A 13,880-nucleotide genomic window follows, 5' to 3' on the forward strand; every position below is an offset into this window, starting at 1 on the left:
TTATTTTCATTTGGCAACAGAACAAAACAAAAGTGCTGTAAACATTTTGATGGTGAAGCACCTGGGAGTGCTGGAATGACTGGGTGATGGGAGGAATAGGAGGAGGAGGAGGAGGAGGAGGAGGAGGAGCTGGAGGAGGTAAAGAGTGAGAGGTCGGGGAGAGGAGGCTGCAGGTCTTCATTGCTGGATTCGACGCAGCGACTGCACCTGGAAGGACTGAGCATGGGAGCCCCACTCTCTATAATGTTTGTACTCGCCGCCATGACGATCGCACTCCATGATGTACTGGTAACCACGGTAACCAGGGAACTGGTAGCACACCCAGCTGGAGGAGGAGTGAGGGAGGGGTAGAGGAGGAGAGGAAAGCGGTTATTAATGATAAATATGTGGTTACATGTTAAGTGAAATGTCGCCCACTAGCTAGCTTTGTTTGTGTTGATTTAAACCAGAAAATAGCTCTCTATGATTTCCTTAATGTAGCAAATAAGCTTTTAATAAAAGCAAAGGGTGACTTTTTTGTATTTCTTTTGTTTTAGTCAAGTGAATAAGACACTGTCAACCCTTAGCTTTCTTCTTTTCTTTTACTTATGCTGTGTTTTATTTATTTCCTTTTGATTTTTAAATAATATTGCACCATTTGGGTAAAATAGGCCACATATTTTATCCTGTTGGTTTATGCCAGCATTATCATGTCAGTGGCCTGCAAAGAGTGATTCATGCGAGTTCAAACAGAGGTTGAGACTTACGCGCCACTCTGAACTTGCATAGATCCAATCTCATTGTTGCCCCAGCCCATGGCCTGCAGAGAGGGGTAGTCATCGTTTATCTCCCACTGGCGTCCCATGAAGTTCTCCTTCTCAAACAGCACCATCTTGGACTCCTTGTGGTTCTGTGTGCATGCGATGCAAAAAAAGTGCGATGCAAAAGTTCAGTCTAAATCATTAAACACCAGTTATACTGTGATAGCAATGATGATGCTCATATACTGTAAACTGCAAAGTGATCTGTATGCTGAAACCAAACTTTTTTGTAGCAAAGTACTTTGTATTGTCCATTTCCAGAGGTATTCAGTAACAGACATGTAACTGTTTCACTTTCTGTCTATGTTGGACACTCATAGATACTGTTATATACCAGAGGAGGATCAAATGTTTGTTCAGTGGATGCTATAAACATTTCTCAAGCTATTCTCTACAAGTTAAACACTCTCTACTGGCTTTTCCTTTCAGTGTGCAATATTATTGAAAGAAAAACATTTCAACAGAGGGTTCAGAGAGAGCCTCCCATTCAGAAAAAAGCTGAATTTTGACCATAATGATCTAGTTTTTTGTACATGAGTCCAGATTGCACAACATTATATTTTTAGCTACAGCAGCTGGAATAAGTCAGTCTGTAGGCTTGTCACACAAGAAACTGGGGTGCAATCCAAAATGAGTCAATCTGATGAGTCAAACTTTGTGGTTTTTCGGATAGAGGGAAACAGAATCTGTTGGTTTGGAGGACAGACTCACAGCAGAGCAGATGGGGCGGAAGGACATCATCCTCTCAATGTGGTAGGCATTGCTGCCACTCCATGACTCCCAGTGAGGATACTCTCCTCTCTCCAACACAAACTGCTGTCCACAGAAGCTGGAGTGCTCATATCCTGTCCAGCTGTCCACACAAGCAGACAGACATAAACATGTAACATCCATCACTGGATCATTAGGACACTGGTAAAACAGACTGATCATCAGATTTCAGAGGGATGATTTCTGTAGTATGGTTTTGGAAACGAGAAAGACCTACAGTATCTGTAAAGACTTTATAGTCGTTTTAAGGTGCAACTTTTTGAATTTAACCATTAAAATATCCTTCACTGGATTCCATTTGGGCAAAAGTGGACCAATATCTTGTTAAATATGTCAATTTCTGCTGAATTTTAAGAAAATAAACATATAATATAGGTATATTTGTGCTGCAGGTACAGCAGTTTCTCTCGTGTTTTTCCTCTTTGCTTGACTTACGCTCCACACTCCACCTTCAGGGAGCGGATGTTGTCCATGCCGCACTCCATGATGTTCTGGCAGGCTGAGGTAAACTCCAGACGCTTCCCCTGGAAGTTCTCCTGGTCATAAACTGTGATCTGGAGAGGACACAAATGCATACATGTAGTATGCACATGCCACACGCACACACTGATGTGTGTACAGACACACACATTATTGACATCATCGGGCCAGGCATGAAATTAAAAAGAAATGTAATCTGCTTTTGTTGATCACGCGTGGCAGGACATCAAACTCACCTTCCATGGTCCCAGTGGGGTAGGATTATTCAGAGCCATGCTACTGTGTTTTTCAGTGCGGATTAACCTTCAGTGCAGAGAGCAGGGAGAACCATATTTATATTGATAGTCAAAGGCAAATTAAGGGAAACATCGACCATAACGCCTCCATGCCACACATGTGTACCTCTGTTGATGTTGACATGTTAGTTTCTTAGTTAGTAAGAAACTTAAACAAACTGCTGTCATTTCTATTGTCATGTTTGACAGATGTGATAGTCAAACCTATAAGATTATGTTGCAGATTGCCACTTTCATATATTTTGTGTTTGCTTGTTTTTGTTTGTGTTTGTGTGTGACTTAACTAACTTCACCGTTTACCACATCAGAATCACAGTAAAGTGTGTGATGACTGGCAGCTGCATTTGAAATAATTACCTGATATTACAGTAATAGTGTACAAATGTATGACGTTGAAATAAATTGTGACCTAGTATATGTCATGTGTGTGGATTCTTTGAACCTTCCCTGAAACTGCCCACTTGCTCACACTTAACCAGCAGCTGTTAACGTACACACAAAGTTGTTGCACACTCAGTATGTCTATGCATCTGCATGTCTGACCTCACTCTATACGTTTATGTGGCTCAGCAGAAACAGCGAAGACAAAAGAAACAAAAATGTAAAGTGACAATGGTCTGCACAAGGCTATAGGTTGAATGGATTGAGATGGAGGGCTTACCTGATCGGCCCCAAAGAATAGCAGTGCAGTGCTCACAGGGGGCTCCACAAAAACGATGTTCTGACCCCGGAGTAAACGGACCTATTTATACATGCTGGTGCTGAAAAGCAGCTGGGCCTGTCGGTCGGGGCAGGAGTCAGCACATTGCTGCTAGAGCCATTGTTCAGCACTGAGCTGCTGGGCTTTATTTCTCCACAGTGGAACTGGATAAAGGGCACCATGCCCAGTGCCGATAAGCACAAGTTCCAAATGATCCATGACCAGCGGGCCGGACCACAGTCCTGGCACAGCCGGGTCCAGGAAGCAGATCATCACAGATGTGGATACTTTTGTCAGTTATGTGTGCAAATGGGAAAACGACTGTAGTGCAAAAAACAAAAGAGTGGGGGTGCAAACAGAACATTTAGACTCTTCAATTTCATACTGGTTCCTAAAAACTAGATCCTAGAAGATATTCTGCTTTTTCAAAAGGAGTCTAATAAACAAGGTTGGTTTGCATTTTAATTATTTACTTACTGAGTTCTTTCCACACTCTGCTGTGCTCTGTCTCCAATCTCATGTCCACCTCTACTGACCCTCACATCTCTGGTCCTTTCACCTTTTCACTCACTCCTATGTACACACATGCTCAGTCATGCACACACGCAGTCATGGGCAGAGACAGACGGGCCATGCACACACGTATACATTCAGCGCACACAAAGAAACACGAACCTTTACACAACCATTTAGACAGGGACAACTGACATTCAGAGGTTCGCTCTATGCCTCTCTACTTAATGTAACCTAATATCATTCATTTAATGTTTTTCATTTCTCACATTTACATCAAAGCACTTCATCTTGCTATCCAAGCTTTAAAATTTTAAACAACCATTGTTCATTTTTAACAAAACATTCACACATAAATACATGTTGTTGTCTGTACACATATTACTAAGCTACATACACTCTCAGACATTTATTCTACATCTGAGTTGATGAAGAATAAATGTCTGAAACATTAAACTTGTTTGAGGTTCATTCTGAGGCAAATTTCATCTCCTTACATACAGATGGGTGACGAATTACAGGAAAAACCTGAATAAATGAGTCGAGAAACATAATGAATGCAGATGCTTCCACGCAGGTGCACTGCATAGTACAATTAAGTAATTAACATCCAATCATGCTCTATGATGTGTATAAAATGCTGAGCAGGACCAGTTGATTCTGGTTTTGTGTATCAAGACGGCAAGAGGAAAAGACCTAAGTGACTTTGAAGGAGGGTTCAGTCACAAAGACTGCTCAACTGGCTGGTGTTTCAATAGGAACAGTCACTAAAGTTACATCTGCATTTAGATCTATGGCAAACACATCAGTAAATAGGGTCAAAAATTGTGGTCGACATACATTTAATGTATGTGATGCTTGTGCATTAGTGTGATATGTAAGGAAAAACAGAAGAGCAACTCTTCCTCAGGTGACTGAGACGTCAGTGCAGGACGTGATCGGACTGTCAGCAAGAACAGTCAGTCGACAATTACATAGAGAGAGATATTATAGTAGGGTTGCAGTGCATAAACCCCTCATTACAAAGATGAATGCACATTTGAGAGTTCATTGGTGCAAAAGTCATAGGCACTGGTCTACAGAGATGTGGACAAAAGTGATATATCAGATGAGTCATCCTTCACCATATTTTCAATAAGTGGGCGAGTGCATGTGTGACATACACCGAGAGAACAGTACAGGTCTGAATGCTTGACCCCTACAGTGAGGGGATCTGGTGGCTCTGTTATGCTTTAGGGGGCATTTTGCTTGCATGATTTGGGTCCCCTTAGAGGGAAGGGTCATTAAAAATCAATACAAAGTTGTTCTGAGTGATCACCTTTATCCTATGATGAAACATTTCTATCCTGATGGGAGTGGTCTGTTCTAGGATGACAATACCCCAATTCACAGGGCACGTGGGGTCACTGAATGGTTTCATGAATATGAAATTGATGTGAATCATATGCTATGGCCTTCACATTCACCAGATCTCAACCTAATTGAACACCAAATGAGGGAATATCTTTTGGAAGAATGGTGTTCATCCCTCCAGAAGAGTTCAGAGACTTGTAGAATCAATGCCAAGGTGCACTGAAGCTGTTCTGGCAGCACGTGGTGGCCCAACACCTTACAGAGACACTTTATGTTGGTTTTTCCTTTAATTTGTCACCCGTCTGTATATAGATACAGTAAATGTAAAAACTTCTGTTATGTAGGTTTTACTATCCTTGTATGTTATCAATTTAAAATTCCCATTTTAGTATAATATTTTATGTAAAAGTATTATTTCCTGTGTGTGACATGAAGCTGATTTCTATGCTCAAGAACATACACATGTATGAGAACATCCGTATAGCTCTATTTTTATAGGTGTCTGAGCAAACTGATGATTCAGTCACACACAGAAAGATGAGTAGAGGTATGATGTTGACATTTTACATCAGGCTCCTTTGTATTTGCTTTAAGCTAGCTTATGTCAATATAAAGACTGATGTTGTTGTGACTGTAAAATGTTGTATGACTTGTAAAGGTGAAGCGCAAACCATAATACCAAGATACAAAAAGCTCAGAAGCATATCTAAATCCCAGGAAAATTTTAGCTTTCAACACAAATGCCTTAGGGTTTCACATCCTGCTGTGTACAAGCTGAAAAAGGGGACATTGTGGAAGTCACACGGGTAACCAAAGAATCAGTCCTGTGGAAGGCCTTTAAAAATGTTGTTTTGCTGTAAGATAAAACTGAGCAGTAAGACACTGCATTTTAGAAAATGTCCCACCTTTTCTCAGTAGGAAAATTATACAAATAACGATGAAATTGATCTAGTTGTCTCTCTGTTCTTCTTCTCTTGTCTACTCCATAAATGTCTAAAATAGCTCAGATGTCAGATGTGTCGTCTTCTTTGTATGGCATTTCCTGTGGGTTCTTTTTCTATGCTCTAATAATTCATTTTATAAGTTCATACTGTGACATACATACATAATATTTGCCCAAAGCAGTGATGGAAGAAGTATTCAGTATTCCTTTAATGAAGTAAAACTAGAAATACCACAGTCTAAAAATACTCAATAACAAGAAAAAGTGCCAGATTCAAAATGTTACTTAAGTAAAACTACAGAAGTATTATGCACTTAAGTGTCAAAAGTAAAAGTGCTCATCATGAAGACATGCTTCTTTTAGAGTGTTACATTATTATAGTAATATTATGTTATTTGTTTTTCTCACTGACAAATATATGTAAGAGCATTTTAACATTAACATTTAAGTAATGGTACTGCATCATATTATAAGTGTATAATTGGATATAACATGTTTATAAAAAGAAAAGAGCAGACAATTTAAACAAAAGTTAGAATATCGATATCGATAATCTGATAGACTAGTAATTATAAATAGAAAATAAATGTAGCTGAGTACAAATGTTCCCTCAGAAATGTAGCAGAGTAGTACAAAGTAGAATAAAATGGAAATACTCAAGTAAAGTACAAATACCACAGATTTACTTAAGTACAGTACTTGAGTAAATCTACTTAGTTACATTCCACCACTGGCCCACAGATCTTTCACCACTGTCAAGCAGCTGCATTACTACAAAATCATTAAAATCACATCAGTGGAAATCACAATACTCTAATAAGACTTGTCTGCTTGCATTGAGTTTACAGGCATTTAAAAGATCATAGAGCAACAGGTGTGAAAGATCCATCTTCACATCATATAGCCTCCATGTAAAATCAATTATTCTACTAATATTGTTTTGCTCATAGAAACCGAAAAGGCATTCAATATATTTGTGTCCTTTTGGTAAATGGAAACTTTTTTTAAAATCTATCTTTACATGTCACAAAAAGAAAATATTTGTTTAGTGTTCTGCATCCCACCTTGCATGAACAAAAGCATGTGTGCATATGACATGATTGTGTGTGTTTGGCTGTATGAGGTGTGTAAGTGTGCAGATAGCACAGCGTGTCCATAATACGCAAAACAGTGTCCAACACTCTGCCTGTCTAAACAATAGGGAGATGGATGCCGCTCATGCAGTCAGCACATTACACACACAGGGCTCAAAGGCTTAGACTGGCTGCACTGAGGGAGAGAAAAAAAAGAGAGAGAATTTGAAGATGAAAGACAAAATAAATCAGAAAGAAATTGGTGGAGGGGAAAGAGAGAAAAAATAGAAAATTAATCAAGAAAGAAAGTGAAGTATAGAATTTGAGAATTGTGATTGCAAAAATAACTCTGTGTGTGTGTTTGTGTGCGTGTGTGTGTGTGTGTGCAGAAAGGCAGGCAAACTTTCTGCTGATGGCAGTGACTGTCCCCCACAATGGCGCTGCACAACAAAACAGGCAGCCGAGTCAGCATGACTTGTCCGCAGATAAGCAGCGTGACCTCTGACCCCGCGGTATGCTCCAAACAGCTCACAGCCAATGAGAAGTCAGAATTGTGGCTCTATAGACTCGAGCTGGTTGTGAATGTATATATATATCCACACTCACAACACCGGTGTCCATCACTTCCTCCAAAGGTCGGTCTGTTTCAACCTGCAATTGTAACTGTAAGTTTTCACTCAAAGGTCTTCTTACTTACTGCAAAAATGTTTGGAATGATAAGGGGAAGATTGCGGTTTTCCTGTCTGCTCACAGCAAGATTAACTCCTCTCTTAAACCTTAACTTTAGACTGAGTAAAATGCAGCAGGGTGCGGTGTGATGTTCAGTGGTTCATTCTGAGGTAAAACAAATGAGAAAAATGGGTGTCTAATCCTTTAATTTCTCAACAATGGAATGTGGTAGGTTTGGACAGACTTGGGTTAGGACACACATTTAGGGGACATAGTAGGAACTTCACTGAGAATATAGTACTTTGAGGACAAAATGAGACAAAAAATATGCCATGAAAAAAAAGGCTGTTGGGGTCTTCTAAGACATTGGTGATTAGTTATACTCTACAAGAAAAGACAGTTTATGAGGTTCATGGTAAGCACAATATAGAAGAAAAGATGAAGGAAATGTGTACTGGAATGTTTTAAGCTTAAAGCCTTGCATCAGGATCTACATTCAAACTATCCTTGAGGGCACAAAGTAGGTTTACACTACAAAAATAAAACTACATCTGAAAATATATCTCCATATGTCACTCAGAAGCTAGACGTTTCCTTTTAACCCTCAGGCAAAAAAAGTGATATTTCTGTCTTCACCTGCACTCACTTTTAAATCATATTTTAATCTCAAGGTTGCTGATGTGATAGTAACAAGGTTATGAGTGTTGGACTGAATTGTTGTCCCTTCCTGGGCAGTTGAAGTATCCTTAGATTGGAGAGGAATCCTGCTAAAGTAACACATGCTAACTAACACACCTGCTAAGAAACAAGAAACAGGAATTACATTCTTCATAAGTGCACAGTGATGTCTGAAAATGGCTGACTGTCTTTGTGCTTCTTCCTGTCTCTCTCCAGATCTGATCATGTCTCACTCAGGTGCTCAAGGCAGCATTGGCAGCCACTCAGCCATTGGGCTGCGCAATCAGAAGGTGCTTTCACTGTTTTTTAATGGACTACTACTTAAGACTGCAAAAACTAAAGTAATCGTGCATTTCAAAAATTAATACATTCGTCTGCTTTTCTATTCAGATTTATCTCTATGAACACGAGAACTTCCAGGGCCGTAGGTTGGACCTGTTCGGAGAGAACCGTAACCTGGCTGAGAAGGGTTTCGAGAAAATTGGCTCCGTCAGGGTCGAGTCTGGACCGTAAGTCACCAAAACCTGCCATTAAAATATGTGTTACAATATTGTCTAACTTTTCCCAGTGTGATTAGCAAAATAATTAAAAACTATCTATCTTTCTTTGCAGCTGGGTGGGTTATGAGCAGCAGAACATGACTGGTGAGATGTTCATTCTGGAGAAGGGAGAGTACCCCCGCTGGGACACCTGGTCCAACAGCTACAGGTGTGACCGTATGATGTCAGTCAGGCCCGTCAAGATGGTGAGTTAGGATCAGCCTGCAGGGTTTTTTGTGTTGCCTTTCTTGTTTATTATGGCTACAAGTGCTGATTTTTATTTCTATTGATCAGTTCTATTTGCACCTCACATCTAACAAACCTTTCATCCATCTTTTAGTGCCACAGAGGGAAATGCTTTTTATTCCACTGCCAGCATTTTTGGATTAAAGCTTTTATTCGCTGACATGTTTAGTGTAAACAAATCCAAAACACTACCAGTATTCAATGTTTCCCCCCAGTGTTATTCTTGTTTTTTAAAGCAAAATTTTGACCACATGATCTTAACTTAATCTCACAATCTGTATTAAAAACTGTAACTGACAAAAATCTGGGAACAGAAGCTGCACCGACTACATCCATCTGTATCAAAACTGTTTAACATTAACTAACTTGAAAATGTTGTATGTATCTTATAGGACCCCCAAGACCACAAGATCTGCCTGTTTGAGTGTCCAAACTTCGAGGGTCGTAAAATGGAAGTGTGCGATGAGGATATTCCTAGCCTGTGGTCTTATGGCTTCCAGGATCGTGTTGCTAGTCTTCAGGTCACCGGTGGAACGTAAGTCATTTTTAGTCCTTTCTCTGGAGTTGTTTTTATATACTGAATTGTAGATTGGCAGCAGTAGTGTCCAATCCAAAAAAACAAAGTAAGAGTAACGCACTAATAACAAGAGTAGAAGTGTATATATGGGAGGTTTTAAGTCCACAATAAAGTGAGAAAAACTGGTAAGAACAGAATGAGATTGGTGGTTCACATGTGTTTCTCTTCTCCTCACAGCTGGGTGGGCTACCAGTACCCTGGCTACCGTGGTTTCCAGTATGTGTTTGAGATGGGCCCTTACAAACACTGGAACGACTGGGGCGCCCACCACCCCCAGATCCAGTCCATCCGCAGGGTGAGAGACATGCAGACACACCGCAGAGGCTGCTTCGAGATGACCGCATAAAGAGGAGTCCAGCAGACTGTGGGCTAACAGGAGGGAATAGCAAGGGGTCGGGCTTGCCGCAGTGCCAACCATCCCTTGGAAATTCTTCAACGGCCACTTAGCCACACAAGCTAATGGCTTTTGAATATTGTTATTGCTTTTGCTAGCAGGATTTGGAAGTATGTGTCATCATGAATGATCCTGTATGGGGTGAGAAGTTCTGATTGTCACAGACCTCCAGAGTAACTGTATTATTGGTAAAAATGGTAGCAATGCTCTCTGTCTACAGACCTCATACAAAGATAATATGATTTATAATATTTATTAAAGGAGGGTTATAATTGGATTGGTAGATTAAAGTTAATAGTTTGTGTTTATTAGTTTGTTTCACTGCCATTATAACCCTTTTATTTTATTTTATCTTATTTTATTTTTATCTACTCGCCTACGTGTTTCAGCTGAAATGATGCCAAAAAGCCTGTTCACCAAAGCGCGCTCCCTCTACTGGGATCCCTAGATTTTAGAGAGTAAAGAAATAGATAGATATCATATCACTCCTCACACAGCTACTACCATGGACAGCTCTCAGCTCTGCACATTGCCCTGCAGTAAGTTTGCCAAGCAGAAGGAGGCACTATCTCCTCATCGCAAAGCAAAAGGCTTCTGGTCAAGGCTCTGATCGGGTTCAGTGACTGGAGAAAGCTTGTGGCCAGCCTGTGATTAACAAGAGACAGGTGGCTGTGCAGGGTTGTGTTTTACAGATGTGACTATCTTTTCGGATGGCCCGTTTCAGCTCATTGATGGGGCTGTCCAGAAGATTTGCATTTTACACTTTCTCAGGGAAGCTGGCATCTGGAAAGCAACTTTCCAATGGAAACAAATGAAATAAAAAAAATATATTATGAACATGAAAGATACTCTCATCTACTTCTTTGTTTCCTTACTTTTTTCCTTGAGGGTCATGATGGTCTTTTTACTAGGCATTTAACAAAAAACAGAACATTGTTAGAGCTTAATTGTTGCCAGCTCAAACCTTGAGTATAAGACATTTCTGTCTTTTTCAGCTCAACTTTAGGTTTAAAGGATAGGTTCACAATTCGTAAAACAACAGTAAGGTGCTCATAGGAACACGGAAAGAGGTTTTCCTCGCTATAATCATTCCTCCTGTTCATACCGGCTATTAAAAGATCCCCTTCAAATGTGCTTTTAGTGTAAGTGATGGGGGCCAAAATCCAAGTGATTTTGATCCACTGTCATTTTGTGTAAAAATGCATTTAAAAGTTTATCTGAAGCTTATATGAGGCTTCAACAGTCTGAGTTAGTCATATCAAGTGGATATCTGTGTTTCCTCTGACAGTGTTTCCCTGTTGAGCTGCAGTGGAAGTATAGTAACAAAAAGAGCAACTTTGGCACTAAAATACTGTAACAATGAAAGCATAGACTGTTAAAAATAATGGATATATCCACCGTAAAGTCACTATTGGTTTGTGGACTCCAATTTTGAAGCCTTAGGTTTGCATTTTGACTGTCGCCATCTTGGATTTTTGGAGCCAGCGGTGACCATATTTGGACGAGAGGGTGGAGCTGACCCTATCGCTGGCTGCTAGCTTGGTTAGCAGTTGTGCAGTTACAGTCTATGATTAACTGCTTTAATGCTAATTTTCACTACCAAAAAATGGCTTAAACCATTTAAACAAAATGTACTTAACGGAAAAAAAGAACATCAAACTCCTCAGAGGGTCTTTCAGTACAACCAAATGCTGAACAAGACTTTTTTAGGCAACCAAAATGTTACAATTAACTTTCATGAACTGAAAACACACTGAAGAAGCAACGGGTACAGCTACACCTATACTCCGTGAATCTGGGGTTAGGCCATGGTTATGTTCCCCAACCAATGTTGGCGCCGTGGTAGTGACTTGCCTGTGACAGCACCCACCTGTCACTCAAAGCAGCCACACCCTTAATTATGTATAACTTTGAGCCTTAATAAAATTTAAATGTACAGTACAGTTGTCATGAACGAAAAAATTAGCTATAGAGACCAAAACCGTTTTTTATACCAGGCTGTAAACATGTTAATTTCTTCTGTAAAGTTGAACATTTTAACACGTGGGTCTATGAAGATTGATTCACTTTAAGAGCCAGCCTCAAGTGGCCATTTGAGAAACTGCATTTTTTGGCACTTCCTTGTTGGCTTCATTTTTCAGCCCTGGAGGTTGCCTCTTGGTTCAAATCATCCTTGATTCACTTGATTTGACTAATTTGGACAGCTGAAGCTTCATATTACCTTCAGATAAACTTTTAAATACATTTTTGCAAAGAAGGAGGCTTCTGGTTTTCGTCCCCATCACTTACATTGTTAGTGCATTAGGAAGGGATCTTGTAATGGTCAGTATGAACAGAAGGAACGATTACAGCAAGATAAACCTATTTCAATGTTCATTTGTGCACCTCACTGTTGTTTTAAGACAAACTTGAAAAACTGTGAACGTATCCTTTAAGGTAACTATAACTATAATAATAGCTTCCTATGTGCGGAATTAGTGCCAAACAGGGGTAAAACCATAACCTACACAAAATATACAGTATATTTTTAAGAGATTATTTCTGACACAAACTACCCTGGAGGCAGCAGCTCATCTCTGAATGGAGAAACGAGCATTGAGTAGCCTACTCAGATACTCTTCCTGAGTAAAGCCCGGCCATGCACGCACCGGTGTATGAGCAGATGACGAGGAGCGCAGACTGTCAGCCACGCACCAGTGGTCGGTTTAAAGCCACAGGATTTGGATTAAATAGCTTGTGAGAGAGCCGATGAGCCTTGAGCGAGGGAGGGAGGGAGGGAGCTAAGGGCTGATTTTTATCTTTTACCGGATCGAGAAGGGGAGGAGGCACGGAGAATGAGTTATTCTTGTAGCAGCACTGAGCCTGTTTGCTGTACGGTGTATTAGTCAGCGCGCAACTAAAGGCTCCGACGCAAGTCAATCGGCTCCTGTGGCGACGACAGCCGAGAGCATCAGAAAGCCTCAGTCCCTGCCAGGTTGCTCGCCACATAAGCCCTTCTCGTTGGACATGAAAGTGCAGCAAGGCTGCAACTCATCAGACATGGGGATCCCGGTTACAACCGAAGAAGAATTGCGCAGAAATACCGTAATATCGCCCGAGGATGTGCTTGGGTTACAGAAGATCACCAAGAGTAAGTAACCTGCTTTTGTAATTGGCATGATGGAGAAGAGTAGTTAAAGCCTTACAGTTAGAGGAGATTAGTGCAACCCATCTGCTGTTGCATTTGTGTATATACTGCACTTCAACATAGCCTATTCCGTGTGTTAATTTGTTGTTTTGGTCTGTGTCGAGCAATCACACATAGATACCATGGACAGCGACTGTCTGAGAGCACCTGAAAGACTCTCCATGGCTTTAACTACCACTTTTAGCCAATATGTGTTACAGCCAGTGAGCAGTTATACGTTTAATATGTTGCCCAAGAGCCCTTCAGAAGGACAGTGCTGCTTCTCTGTTCTCAATGAGTCAAACAGCATGTTGTGTATGAGTGTGCATCCCTCTGTATCCTTAGCGTGTAGGTAGAGAGTAAGCAGAGACTAAAACAGAGAGAGAGAGAGAGAGAGAGAGAGAGAGAGAGAGAGAGAGAGAGAGAGAGAAAGTGAGTGCCTCCCATATCCTGCTGATAAAAAAAAAAAGTCTGGCTCTTACTACATCCTCACCTCAAGACACCTGTGGCTCTGAGGTAACAGGTGGCCGGAGATGTGATCCACTGATTATAGCTCATCACAGACAGTAGACAGTTGGAAGGAATACAAATAAGTAATACTATCAGCCTGTTGTTTAACATATTCAGTTTATGTAATGAAAGCAGGAGAGTGTTGGATGTTTTAGTCAACCAGTGGTTTCTT

At 40.5% G+C, this 13,880-nt stretch overlaps 3 protein-coding genes across 4 annotated transcripts in view; 2 read left to right on the plus strand and 1 right to left on the minus strand.

Annotated features, from left to right (window-relative positions):
* The window catches only part of cryba1a (crystallin, beta A1a), a 17,973-nt gene continuing 4,093 nt past the window's right edge, over positions 1-13,880 (minus strand). Inside the window, exons 3-9 of the mRNA XM_042415316.1 lie at positions 3,525-3,620; positions 3,009-3,368; positions 2,288-2,354; positions 2,007-2,125; positions 1,512-1,653; positions 747-889; positions 1-325 (exon numbers count right to left, since the gene is read on the minus strand). Of these exons, the coding sequence (XP_042271250.1) occupies positions 178-325; positions 747-889; positions 1,512-1,653; positions 2,007-2,125; positions 2,288-2,326 (591 nt within the window). The 5' untranslated portion in view covers positions 2,327-2,354; positions 3,009-3,368; positions 3,525-3,620 and the 3' untranslated portion in view covers positions 1-177. The remainder of the gene's footprint in view (positions 326-746; positions 890-1,511; positions 1,654-2,006; positions 2,126-2,287; positions 2,355-3,008; positions 3,369-3,524; positions 3,621-13,880) is intronic.
* On the plus strand, positions 8,493-10,391 carry crybb1l3 (crystallin, beta B1, like 3). The gene is made up of 5 exons (XM_042415317.1): positions 8,493-8,566; positions 8,667-8,785; positions 8,889-9,021; positions 9,454-9,596; positions 9,816-10,391. Exons 1-5 carry the CDS (start codon positions 8,501-8,503, stop codon positions 9,982-9,984), a joined length of 630 nt encoding a protein of 209 aa, XP_042271251.1. The 5' UTR covers positions 8,493-8,500; the 3' UTR covers positions 9,985-10,391.
* unc119a (unc-119 homolog a (C. elegans)) overlaps positions 12,875-13,880 on the plus strand; it is a 17,739-nt gene continuing 16,733 nt past the window's right edge. The window contains exon 1 of one of the 2 annotated variants that reach the window (XM_042415315.1): positions 12,875-13,162. In XM_042415315.1, the coding sequence (XP_042271249.1) occupies positions 13,039-13,162 (124 nt within the window). In that variant the 5' untranslated portion in view covers positions 12,875-13,038. The remainder of the gene's footprint in view (positions 13,163-13,880) is intronic. The other variant, XR_006096712.1, reaches the window with a different exon arrangement.

This window comes from Thunnus maccoyii, chromosome 6 (genome assembly GCF_910596095.1).
Source record: "Thunnus maccoyii chromosome 6, fThuMac1.1, whole genome shotgun sequence".
In the NCBI taxonomy this organism is placed as follows: Eukaryota; Metazoa; Chordata; class Actinopteri; order Scombriformes; family Scombridae; genus Thunnus; species Thunnus maccoyii.